This window comes from Phaseolus vulgaris, chromosome 9 (genome assembly GCF_000499845.2).
Source record: "Phaseolus vulgaris cultivar G19833 chromosome 9, P. vulgaris v2.0, whole genome shotgun sequence".
In the NCBI taxonomy this organism is placed as follows: domain Eukaryota; kingdom Viridiplantae; phylum Streptophyta; class Magnoliopsida; order Fabales; family Fabaceae; genus Phaseolus; species Phaseolus vulgaris.
Genome location: NC_023751.2, coordinates 37,652,616 through 37,666,041, shown reverse-complemented (window position 1 = coordinate 37,666,041; position 13,426 = coordinate 37,652,616). Strand labels below are relative to the sequence as shown.

General features: G+C 29.5%; 1 protein-coding gene across 1 annotated transcript; it reads right to left on the bottom strand.

The window, feature by feature from the left end:
* Positions 1-1,656: 1,656 nt before the first annotated feature.
* Positions 1,657-4,138, bottom strand: LOC137821813 (DNA-directed RNA polymerases II, IV and V subunit 9A). The gene is made up of 4 exons (XM_068626575.1): positions 4,003-4,138; positions 3,850-3,925; positions 3,341-3,499; positions 1,657-2,077 (listed from the first exon to the last, which is right to left on the bottom strand). The coding sequence occupies exons 1-4, from the start codon at positions 4,029-4,031 to the stop codon at positions 1,997-1,999; spliced, it is 345 nt and encodes a 114-aa protein (XP_068482676.1). The 5' UTR covers positions 4,032-4,138; the 3' UTR covers positions 1,657-1,996.
* Positions 4,139-13,426: the final 9,288 nt, after the last annotated feature.

Sequence of the window (13,426 nt, the reverse complement as noted above, 5' to 3'; positions counted from 1 at the left end):
TGTGGTTATTCTAAGCATGAACATTCTTAATATCTATCTTCAACCAACGCAGGGATTAAATGATGTGTAATCAAAATTGAACAAAATGAAAACATGTATTAAAGGAATTAAAAGATTATGTCTCATTCTAAAATAACGTGCTTTTATTTTCAACTGATCTAAGTGACAACTAAGCACATCCTTACCATTGTCTAAGGTTCTGTGTACAAAATATATCTGTGAAAACTATCTTAAAAGCAGAGACTTGTGAGGCTAATTTGTTTGAAAATTAAATCCTCAAATTTAAACTTTTAACATTGTGAGTCAACTTTATCACGATATATATTTTCATCTATATGACATTATTTTATGTTTTTTTATGAAAAAAAAATAGAAGTATTTTAGAAATATCTCAACTCTTATAAAAAAATAAAGACATACTCCACTCGTTTTGGAGGCTTGAAGAAGACTGCGTAGCACAAACACCACTATGTTTACCCATATCTAAAGATACAAAAAAAACATCACCTCTACCCTTAAAAAATCATGTTCATCCCAACTTTCCTCTTCTAACTTTTCCCATTTTTGATAGATCTCATGCAAAACAATGAAATTATTTTACATATTCTACAACAAAAACTTTTAATTCTTTACATCTTTGTTAACCGATGATGGGTAAGTTGTTTAGAGACAAAAACAAAATAAATAGGAAAAGCACATTAAGCTAAACCTAAGAAAGTGTTCATTACAGTAATTGTGTATTAAAGGTAGAATATTAACTAAAACTTGTGGTTTTAATATGAATTAATTTTTAAAGTAGTATCACCTATATAATACAGTAATAAAACTTGTGTCAATAAGGTATGTCAACCTCAAATTGACCTTATCACAGGGACTAATATTCGACCCAAAAAAATGTATCTAAACACTAAACTGCATTTAAGAACCATTGTATCAAATACATCTTTTTATAAACCCGTGAACAATTTTCTTGTAAAATGAGCATGTTACTCCATTAATATAATTAAAAGTAACTCATTTCTCCCCGTAGGACATTTTAGTGTTTTTGAATATCTGAAGTTCAAATTTTTAATTTTATTCATATTCGGGTTTGTATTTTAGAAAATAGGGAATCATGTTTCCAAGAATACATTTTAGTTAACTTTTTGGTGAAAAAATTCCCCTATTGGAAAGGTGGAAATAACTTTTTTGAATTAATCTTTATGTTATAAATACATCATGTTTGTCTTATTGAATAATTTAATATGACAACTAATTAATTTTTGGTGAAAACACTACGTTACTATTTAACTTTTAGGAAATTTATATAAATATTTTTAAAATAATTCATCCACCAAATAAATTTTAGTCATCTTTAAGAATAATAAAATCCATTATTTCTGGATATGAATTTTTTTTTTCATGGTACCAAGGTTTTCCTAATGATAAATATATAACTTTGTGTTGGTTCGAAATAAATAAGAAAAAGGAGAAAAAAGTCGAGAAACTATTAAATATAATAGAAGAGAAATAGAAAGAAAACAATGTAGAAATAAAATAGAAGTGTAAGTAAATATATGTGAAGTATTTTCCTAACACAATTTTGGTATCAGGAAAAATGACACCTCGTTTTTAGATTTAAAAAAGTGTTGAGTATAATTTAAAAAAACATGGCACTTTGTTTTAGGCCTATCCATAAAATTTATCAACTTTGACCAGCAACAGTTTGTACATTGAACTATTTTAATCATTAGATCAGAAACTGCAGTTAAAACACAACTTCAGTATCATTTTCTCCTCTTCAATTAAGTTTTTCAGATAACAAATTCTCTCCGCTGTCACACAGTAGACAATAGACCCCATTTTGTTTTAGCTTAAATTTTGAGAAGTAATTTTTGTTTTCCAAAAGTTTTTCAGAAACTTGACAAGAAAAAGAAAACAATTAACTTTTCAAAATAAGCTAAAACAAATATTGGATCTCCTCAGTATTGAACCTTCCTCTGAAGAAGCTCAAATATCAGTCTCTCCATCTGTATCCACAGTTTGGATTGCAGCAAACGAAGAAAAGTGTCATTCCTTCTTCCCCTCTTGCTGTTGCCTGAATACATAAAAAAAATTTCGATGTTTCATGAGTAATTAAAATGCAGTTTGAAATTTTTGCCAAAAGTGCATTCATAAGGGTTATAATGCACAACATTTCAAATTCAAAAGGTTATACTGAATTATGCTTTCTTCTATTCAATATAACTGCATCATTTATAATGACAGATAGACATGATTTTAGAGTTTAAAGTGTAGCATAATAGCATAGACATTTGCAGCCGATCGTGGGTTCCTCATCAAGGTGTGTCAAACTAGTGTGTAGTGTTCAGAGAAGAAATCAATTTAGAATTTGAAGTAAGAAGCAAATAGAATTGGAAGACCTACTTTCCAAACCATGAATCAAATCTTACCATGATCAATGATTGAAAAAGAAACATTTGAAATATGAAGATATTAGCCTTTTCAAGTCAACCAATCAGCTCGTTACATTAAGTTTCATATATCACTAAAACAATGACTATTGAGCAAAGAAAAACACCCTTTGTTTCTTATTTGACAAAAGACTGCAGGGACAAAAAAAATCACCCAGTACTAAATATCATCAATGTTTTCCCAGAAAAAGAAAAGTCGAAATTTATTCACTGCAAAAATCTGCCCAGAACCATGAATACTACAATGATGGACAATATGGTAGCATCACAAGCCATGCTGAATAAAAAGTCAAACTAGTTCAAGTTTTAATCATTCTAAGGTTAAGCTGCATAACATTCCAACTAAGAATGTTATCATACTATATCAATGTAAAGACAAGAGAAGGTTCACAATCTACTTATAACCTATATCTCATGTCTCCTATCTATGCAATAGTCAATATACTTTCACAACCCTAAACAGACTCACTTGGATTTGATAACTTAAGCAGCACAGCATAATATCTGCACAGCTATACACATTACCGAAATGTTAAGGCTCAAATCTCTTTATTAGTTGCTCTCCTTGTGCAATCCACTTCTTCTAAATAAAGGGGGGTGAGAGTAGAAAGAGCAGCATAGTGTTCAACACTGAAAATTGTGCTATATGCAAAAAATAATAAACTTATAAATATTTATCCTCAAATCCTCACAGTTCTACCTCCACATCGCTCCATGTACACAAGGAAGAAGGGGATACTCATCCAACGTGGAACCAAATCAGAATCTTGCAATATGTCCCAACCTTGGCAAGGAACATTGTACAACCTAAATTCTAATACCAAGATAGCAAACTGCAAAAATAACAAAACAATTTCTCTGTTTCAAACATAGAACAGGGACTTTACCTGGAAAAAGACAGCTTCACCATGATTGCATTGAGTGCAGCGAACAGACTTGGTTCGAGGAAGAGTTGGATCTGCAGCTACATCCTGTAACACTTGAGTGCGCTCTCCAACAGAGTGATGTATCTCATTCCTATAAACACAGAAGTTATCCGCAACCTCCTGAGCAACAACAACAAAAACAACAACATTAACAACAAACAACTACTCAAACAAGCATGTCCCATCAAAATTACTAATATCAGAAATGCAAAGAACCCCTCTCAACACTTTCTGCAAAACAAACACAACCAACATTTGACCCATGATTGGGTACAGCTTAAATCCAGAAAATAATCGCTATTTTCTACTAAAAAATCAAACTTTTTTGGTCCCAAAATAAACCAATGCAAACTGGCACTTGACGTGGCAAAAGCATGAAGAGAATTTTCAGCCCGTCACAGTTTTACACTTGAAAACAAAAATTAGGAGTAAAGGGTACACGAAAAGAGGTAAAAGAAAAGGAGAAGAACCTGATGGTCGCAGTTGCGGCAAGCGTAGAGAAGAATCTTCTGATCCCTGTCTTCCTTAGGGTAGAGAATGTTGTTACTGAAGCAAAAGCAATGGATGAAGAAAATGAATTTGAAAGAGGGAAAATTGAAGAGGAAAATGAAGAGGGGACCAACCATTCACGGCAAAATTTCATAGTACTCATCTTGGCAACGATGATAAGGGAGTAGGAATCCTTCTTCGCTCCTTTTGTGTCTGCTCTTTCTTCTTTCCCTCCCACGCTTTTCTCCCTCTTATAAAATAGAGTAATCATAGATTGAAAATACACAATTTTTATATAATCATATTACAATTATCAATATTATTATTTTAATATTTTTTTTATACTATTTAATTACAAATTTATATCAAAACATTATTTTTCTATAAAATAGATACTTTAATTGTCACTATTCATAAAAATAAATTCCTTTTGTTGTTGTAACAAAATAGCTCCCTTACTATTTGTTGGTTATATTTCATAGGTGCAATATTTTGTATATCAATTTAAAATAAAAGAAAAATAATTTTAAGATTGAAGTGATCTCTCTTTCTATTATTATTTTATTATTATTTTGATTTGGAATATAATTTATAGATACCAAATAACTTTTAGAGTTCTATAAAAATGCTTTAATAGTTAAAAATTTAAAAAGTAATACCACTAAGTATTCATTGAATCTTTAATAAACTTTGTAATTAAAGACATTATTCACTTAGAGTACTCGTGGGGCCTCATCTAGGATATGTTTGAGTTGTGATATTTTGACATTCATCATACAAAATACATGACTACTCCAAATAATAATATTTTAATTATATTTATTTTATTTTTAATTTAAAATTATAATATGAATTATTATATTATTAAAAATTAATTGTAAGGTTGTGATATTTTTACATCCATCTTACATAAAATACACATTTGATATCTCAAAATAATGATATTTTATTTATATTTTTTTTAATTTAAAAATTCTAATATGTATAATTACATTATTAAAGTTGGTTCTAAGGTGAGTATATTTTTCTTTTTGAAAAAAGTTTTAATTTTGGAGATGTTTATCTTTTTTTTTCTATTCCACCACAATTATATCTTATTTTCATCATTGGTGAAGTATGTAAACAAAATCTGGGAGAAAAATATATTTTGCTGGAAGGAATGTTTTTCGAGGAGTTACAATAATAACAATAATAATATTAATGATAATACTAATAATATGATTAATAATAAAATTAATATTAATAATAATAACACTAATAATATGAATAACATCGAAAACAATATTAATAATAACATTATATATTGAAAATATTATTAATATTAATTACAATACTAGTAATATTAATAAAAAGATTAATATTAATGATAATAATAATATTTCTTAATAATATAATTAATAAATTAATAATTTTTTTAATAAAAATAATATTATTAATATTAATCATGCATATAGATCCATGTGTAAATTTATATGTAGATGTATTTGTAGGTAAATATCTATATGTGGATAAATATGTAGGCTCAATTCCCTATCTAGCACCATTTACATCTTTATTTCCCTATCTAGCACCCTTTTGTTTTTATTTCCCTATCTAGCACTCTTTTATTTTTTATTTCCCTATCTAACACCATTTTAAAAATAAATAAATAAATAATAATTTTTTTTATAATTTTAATTTTGAATGCATTAAAAAATAATTATTTTTAATGTTTAAAATAATTAGAAATATAATTAATGAATAAATAAATGAGTTTTTACAAAATAAAAATAAAAAAGTAATAAATTAAAAATGTTTAGTTTAAAGTTATTTTTTTTAAAAATGAAGAAAATAAAAAATTAAACTATACAACAACATAAAAGTTAAATCTATAAACATAAATTAACATTTATTTTTATTATTATTGATGATATAATCATGTTAATTTCAAGTAAAAAATACAGGACATAATTATAAATAAACCAAAGTCAATTAGTATTAATTAATAGTGAACACATAAATAATATTGAAGTGTCTACCCTAAATGCAAAATTCTAAAAAAAAAGCTAATACAAATGCTACACTTAATGCTTAAAAATGAGACCAAAAAAATGCAAAACTAAAGAAGTATAGAAAATAAAAACAGCAGCAATAAAATAAAAACAAAAAATAAATATAAATAAAGAATGACAAAAAAAAAAAAACAACTAAAAACATAAAAAATATAAAATAAAGGCAAAACAAAATAAGATAAAGATAAAAGATATAAAAAAAATTCAAACAAGATAAAGATAAAAGATATAAGGCGATATTAAATAAGTATATGTTGATTATAAAAAGGAAAATAAATAAAAGATGATCATTCATTTGATATTTTCTTCAGTGGTACATTAAATAGTTTGTGCAAAATGAAACATAATTAATGACGAGAATTGCACAATCCAGTAATTTTTTTTATAATTTTAATTTTGAATGCATTAAAAAAAATATATTTTTAGTATTTAAAATAGTTAGAAATATAATTACTGAATAAAAACATAAATAGAAATAAATAAAGAATGGCAGAAAAAATAATAATATTGTCAAACACCAGGACACACAAGAAGAACGTGTCCCAACATTACTACACCATCTACTTTTCGTCATTAATTATGTTTCATTTCCCACAAACTATTTAATGTACCATTGAAAAACATATTAAATGAATGATCATCTCTCATCTATTTTCCTTTTTATGATCCACATATACTTATTTAGTGCCTTATATCTCTTATATTTATCTTGTTTTGATTTATTTGATTTTTTTTATATCTTTTATCTTTATCTTATTTTGTTTTTCCTTTATTTTATACCTTTTATGTTTTTAGTTATTATTATTTTTTTTGTCAATCTTTATTTATTTATGGTTTTTGTTTTTATTTTATTGTTGTTGTTTTTATTTTTTAGACTTATTTATTTTTGCATTTTTTCTTCTCATTTTTAAGCATTAAGGGTAACGTTTGTATTAGTTTTTTTTAGAATTTTGCAGTAAACACTTCAATATTATTTATGTGTCCACTATTAATTAATACTAATTGACTTTGGTTTTTTTTATAAATATGTCCTGTATTTTTTACTTGAAATTAACATGATTATATAATCAATAATAATAAAAATAAATACTAATTTATGTTTATAGATTCAACTTTTACGTTGTTGTAGAGTTTAATTTTTTATTTTCTTCATTTTAAAAAAAAATAATTTTAAACTAAACATTTTTAATTTATTACTTTTTTATTTTTATTTTGTAAAAACTCATTTATTTATTCATTAATTATATTTTTAATTATTTTAAACATTAAAAATATTTATTTTTTAATGCATTCAAAATTAAAATTATAAAAAAATAATAATTTATTATTTATTTATTTATTTTTAAAATGGTGCTAGATAGGGAAATAAAAAATAAAAAAGTGCTAGATAGGGAAATAAAAACAAAAGGGTGCTAGATAGGGAAATAAAAACAAAAGAGTGCTAGATAGGGAAATAAAGATGTAGATGGTGCTAGATAGGAAATTGATTTAGGGATAAAAGTGAGAGATGAATTATTAAAATATGTTGTTTGACGTTGAAGTAGTTGGATTTATAGTTCTCCATTTTAATATTGCAGTTGTTGTGAGAACCTACCTCCCATACTACTTTGTTCGTTATATTTCATAGGGTGATATTTTCTATATCAAATTTACAATTTAAAAGAAAAATAATTTTAAGATTGAATTGATTTCTTTTTCTATTATTTTTTTCCTTTTGATTTAGAATATATTCGTTAGATAACAACTAACTCGTAGAATCCTTTAATACTTTAATATTAGAAATGCAAAAAAGTACTATTAATACATACACCTGAAAATTTCAATAAACTTTACAATTAACCAATACATTATTCACTTAAATTAGATAATAATATATTTACAAACTATATTTTTTATACAATCATGTTACAATTATTAATACTATTATTTTAATATTTTTCTATACTATTTAATTATAAATTTATCTTTTATTATATATATATATAAATAAATAAATGTATGAAGTTGTATATAGCATGAGAGCTTAACTGGAGATGTTTGAGTGATCATATATTTTGACATACATAAAATACACACAACTCAAAATAATAATATTGAAAATATTGCATTTATTTTACTTTTTAATTTAAAATTCTAATATGTAATATCATTTTGTAAGGCGATTGAGTTTTCCTTTTGTTTTAGGGTTGGGTTTCGAACTGCCATTGTTATACCCTTGCGCCCGGTCTCAACGGCGTCGTTACTTGCCTCAATCGCAGTCCACATCTTCCTCTCCGATCTCGAAACGACGTAGTTCACATACTCCGTCGTAAGCTTCACTGGTCCATCCACTTCAACATTCAACCCTTTTTCTCTTCCACCATCATCATACCCTATTTTCACTTTCACGTGCATGGTCTCTTCGCCCACGATGAAATCGTGCGTGGCCTTCACCCTCACCACCACACCATACTCGTGCTTCTTCTTCTCCAGAGTGAAACACCCTCCGCAACCACTCTCAAGACTATAGTAACGAACCACTTCTCTCTCAGGTAAAGGTGGCGCGTAGTAATGATTCTTAATCGAATTATAGGACCCCCCGAACGTAGTGTTCATGAAATTGCATAAAATGCCGTACCTCTTGTTTTCCGAGAGTCGCAGGTTCAGATTAGCGAAAGAACCCTTGCCACTGTTCTCGAAGAGGTCGATGTAGACTTGTTTTACACCACCGGAGGAGCAAATCTTTTCGGTTATCTTCATAGTTACGTGGGTGTTACCGAGGGAGTATGTGAACTCGGTGGTTCCATCTTCATCTTCCAATTTCTGCATTTTGGTGTTCACTTCCAACGGATAACCGCTAGACATGAACCTCACAACGCTCTTATTTCCTGCCATTGTCTTTAACGTCTGCTCTCACTCTAACCTTTTTTCTTTCTCTCAGCTCTCTGACTCTAATCCGGTCTTCCTGCATGCATGTTCCTTTATAGGTAAAACTGAACCTACACACAGATTCCAAGTGTTAAAAGAAGGCAAAGAATTATATGTTAAAAGAACCACGAAGAGCATCTCTAATCGTAGACCTAGAAAATCTTATCCATTGGATGTATTTAGCAAAGTTATATTTTTTTATGGAGATATTTAATGAAAGTTTGGAGGTTTGAGGAGGGAAGTTTGAAGATTGTCGGAATTAGAAGGTTGGAAACGGGAAAGATGTTCAGTTTTGGGGTCAGATAATTGGGCATGGGCATTCTCAAAAAGACTTCAAAAGTAGATGTAAAAGACTTCAAAAGTAGATGTTATTTTTCTTATCGAGGCAAATCTATGTGATTCTCAAAATATGGGTTAATGCTGAGAGTGGAATTTAAGGTGGAGAAATGGTTTTTTTGCTTGGGAGGAGGATCAAGCAAGCCAACTTTTAGAGATGATTTCCAACCAGAGGCTTGAGTTGGAAAAAGCAGACAAATGAGTTTTGGAAGAATAGTGAGTCAGCATAGTTTTTAGTTAGGTTTGCTTATGGATTTTTAAGGGGAGAGGGATGCGAGGAAGACTCGAGAAGGTACAAGTTTTTCAGGAGGATTAAGGTGTTTCCTTTAGCTCACGTCTCAACTAGGGGCTAGAATTCTCGACCCGCCCCGCATAAGAGTTGGCCCGCGGGTTTGCGGGCCAGCCTGCGTTTTTTTTTTTTATAATTTTTTTGTTTACATTTTGTTCTTAAGAAATTATCAAATTAAACCTATATATTTGTTACTATCAAACATAAATTTTTTTTCTTCCTTTTCAAACATAGTCAAACATCAAAACATTAAACATTAAGATAAATATCAAATATCACTATTCTTCCACTTCCAAAACATTAAAAATACCTAATTCCAAAACATTAAACATAAACATTAATTCAAAAACATTAAACATAAACATTATTGACATTCTTCCATTTCAATAACATTGGATGCCGTCTTAGAAGAACTTTCATCCATTTTTTTTCTTGCGGGTTAGCGGGTTGAAAAGGTTAAGCCGCCTCGCGTTTTTTACCAGCGGGCTGCGGGCCGGCCTGCACGGCCCGCCTCGCTTTGTCATCCCTAGTCACAACTTGGAGAGTTATTGAAAACAAGGTTGCTTGTATGGTAAATCTGAAGAGACGAGGTATAGGGGTCGAAAGCAATCTTTGTTGCTTGTGCAGGATACCAGAGGAGTCAACAAACCATTTGTTCTTCGGATGTAGAGTTGCTTGGCTAATTTGGAATAATTGTTATAACAGGTTAGGGGTGCGTTCGGTCGACCTTATTGATCCTGGGTCTCATTTTGACCATTTCAAGATTCTAGATGCGTCTACTTCAGTTAATTTTATTATGGACAATGTCTGGATTGCATTGGTTAGTGAGATTTGGAGACACATGAATAATTGTTTATTTAAAGGTGTGGAGTGGTTGATCATACTGAAGTTTTTTCCCTAGCACAGGTTAAGGTTTGGTCCTAGATCTATTCAAAGATACTGTCAGCGAGCTTCTCGTTCTCTGACGGGTGCCTAGAACCCTTGGTATGTATGCATTTGATTTAATGTCTTTATAAGGGTTGATCCTTGATATTTCTAATTCTACTTTAGTTGGTAGTGTTGAGGCAGACAGTAGGAGGTTACATTTTGGTTTGATATGTATATGGAAAAGTACTCTTTGAACTCTTGTATTCTGTATAAGGGTTAGACCACCCATGAAGTGGGTCTATTTAATTGTATTGCTTCTTGCCGATAAAAGAAGAAGTGACCATGTATTAGAGTTTTTTGGGGATAAAGGTAACCTTCATCTCACTTCACAACATGGAGGGTCATGGAAGATAAGTTAGCGACTAAAGCGATTTTGGAGAGAATAAGGATCAGTATAGTAAGTAACATTTGCAGTTTGTGTGGGGAGGAAGAGGAAACAATGTCCCATGTTTTTTGCACTTGTAGAGTTGCTTGACTCATGTGGTCTATGTGCTATGAGTGGATAGGGTTAGCGTCGACAAATCATTGGGAACCAAAAAGGCATTTTATAAATTTTAAGTTGAGTGGACTCAATAAAATTGGTAATCAGATTTGATAATGTGTGTGGATAACAGTGGTAGACGAATTGTGGAAGCATAGGAACAATATCATTTTTAAAAATGGTAGGATAGACCATATTGAGACTTTCATAATGACACAATTGAAGGTTTGGTCATGGGTGACTTTCAAGGTTCGTCTTGCAAGCTTATCGTATTCTAACTGGTGCCTTAAGCCGCTGATATGCATGAAATCTATCATAAAGCTTTAGGTGGTTGAACAAACAAAAGATGGGTTTAGATGAATTGCAAGGTATGTTGATAGATATATGTAGTTAGTTTGGATTAGTTTTTGTGTTGATTTTATTTTTGGATGTTAGAAGTCTTAGGTTGTTATGATTGTGCTACTCTAATCTGATTTGGAATTCTGTCTTTGATATGTTTTATGTTTGGAATCACATGATGACTTACTTGTATAAGGATTGAAGTATCCTTGAAATATCTTTATTATTTATTTATTTTTTACTGATAAAAAATAATTATTTTTTTTTTCTTATCTTGAACAAAGTGATGGTGTTTTAAAATTTACTTATATATATATATATTTAAAATAGTCAAATTAAGATAGGTAGAAAGTTATCAAAATATTTTTTTTCTAAATTGAAAATAATATATTGTATCCAATAAAAAAAGAGAATCGATCCTATATTATCAATATAGAATAATACATTATAATTATCAATATCATGCTAGAAAGGAGCATCTATCCTTTATGATCTTAATAGAATAATCACAGTGGGAGTATAATTCTTATATTTCTTTTCTTCTTATTGCGTTTATTCTCTTTCTGGCTAGATGAGAACTTGATATTTAATATTTTAATTTCGGAAAATTAAAAGGAAGAAAACTGAATTATTTTTTGTTTTCCAATTAAAGAGAAACGTGCATTCATGGACTTAGATTTTCCATAACGACATAAAATAAAATATTATTACAGGAAAATCATTTAAATATAAATTAATTTAGAAATTATTTATCAATAATAAAAACTAATTTAGTTAATATAATAATTAATTATTTTTTCATATAAAATTGATTTCTATTTAATGATTTTTTATTTGAAAATACTTACTACGATTTTTATGTTAGAAAAAACTTTTATTAAGAACTGAATTTTAAGACTAACTCGACCTAATAAAATCAGTTTATAAAACTCTTCATTACTACTTTGTTGTTTATATTTCATAGGTGCAATATTTTGTATATCAAATTTAAAATCAAAGAAAAATAATTTTAGGATGGAAGTGATCTTTCTTTCTATTATTTTATTATTATTTTAATTTAGAACATATTTAATAGATAGCAAATAACTTTTAGAATTATTTAAGAATGCTTTAATAGTTAAAAATGTAAAAAAGTAATACCACTAAATAAGTCTTGTATACACATTTTTTTTATTAGCAATAAGAATTGAATAACAGGAACCATTTAAGGGGTGAGTCAACCCTTATACGTACCTATATAATATGAATCAAATTTCAGGTCTCCTAAACCAACAAAATGAGAGAGACAAAAAAATCTACCACTAAAAAACCCGTACAAACCCGTACAAACTCAAAACAAACCCATACAAACTCAAAACAAACCCAATACAAACTTACTGCAACCAAAACAAGGGGCAAAAAGAACAACAACCCACGAGTCATTAATATCCGAATCAATACTCAAACCTCTAATTTCTTCAAAAAGTTGGTCTACCTGAGACTTCTCCCAATCAAATAAATTTCTTCTCCACCCAAACTTCCAGTTCCACTCTCCTTCTTCCCAGACCCCACAACATTCCAACAACTCATCTTCATCCCTACAAAGAGAGTATAACCTTGGGAATTTGTTTTTCAACTCCAAATCGCCCACCCATTTATCTTCCTAAAACCTAATTTCCTTCTCATTACCGACTTTTCAATTGAAACGGTCGTCGAACTCTCTCCCCCATTCCTCCATCGACCAAATCGCCTTTAGCTCCCGCCACCAAAGGGACCCCATCGTTTTTGAACTTGGCCCTTTCAACTTTCTCCAACCCCCGTACTTAGATTCTACCACCTCCTCCCACAGACCACCTTTGGAAAAACCCAACCTCTAAATCCATTTCCCCAACAAAGCAATGTTGAAAAATTTAATATTAATAACCCCGAGACCACCATTTCCACGGGGTTCGCACACCTTCTCCCAAGAAGCCCACGCAATCTTTCGCCCACCTGACCTCCAACCCCATAGGAAGTTTCTTTGAATTTTCACAATCTTCTTCCTAGCAATAGCAGAGATTTTAAACAAAGACGTATAGAACAAGGGGATAGCAGAGAGAATAGATTTAATCAGACAAATTCTTCTTGCCATCGAGATAAATCTGCCTTTCCATCTTCCCAGTCTTTCCTTTATCTTCTCAACCACCCCATCCTAAAACGCTTCCTTTTTGTGACATCCCCCAACAGGAAACCCAAGATACTTGAAAGGA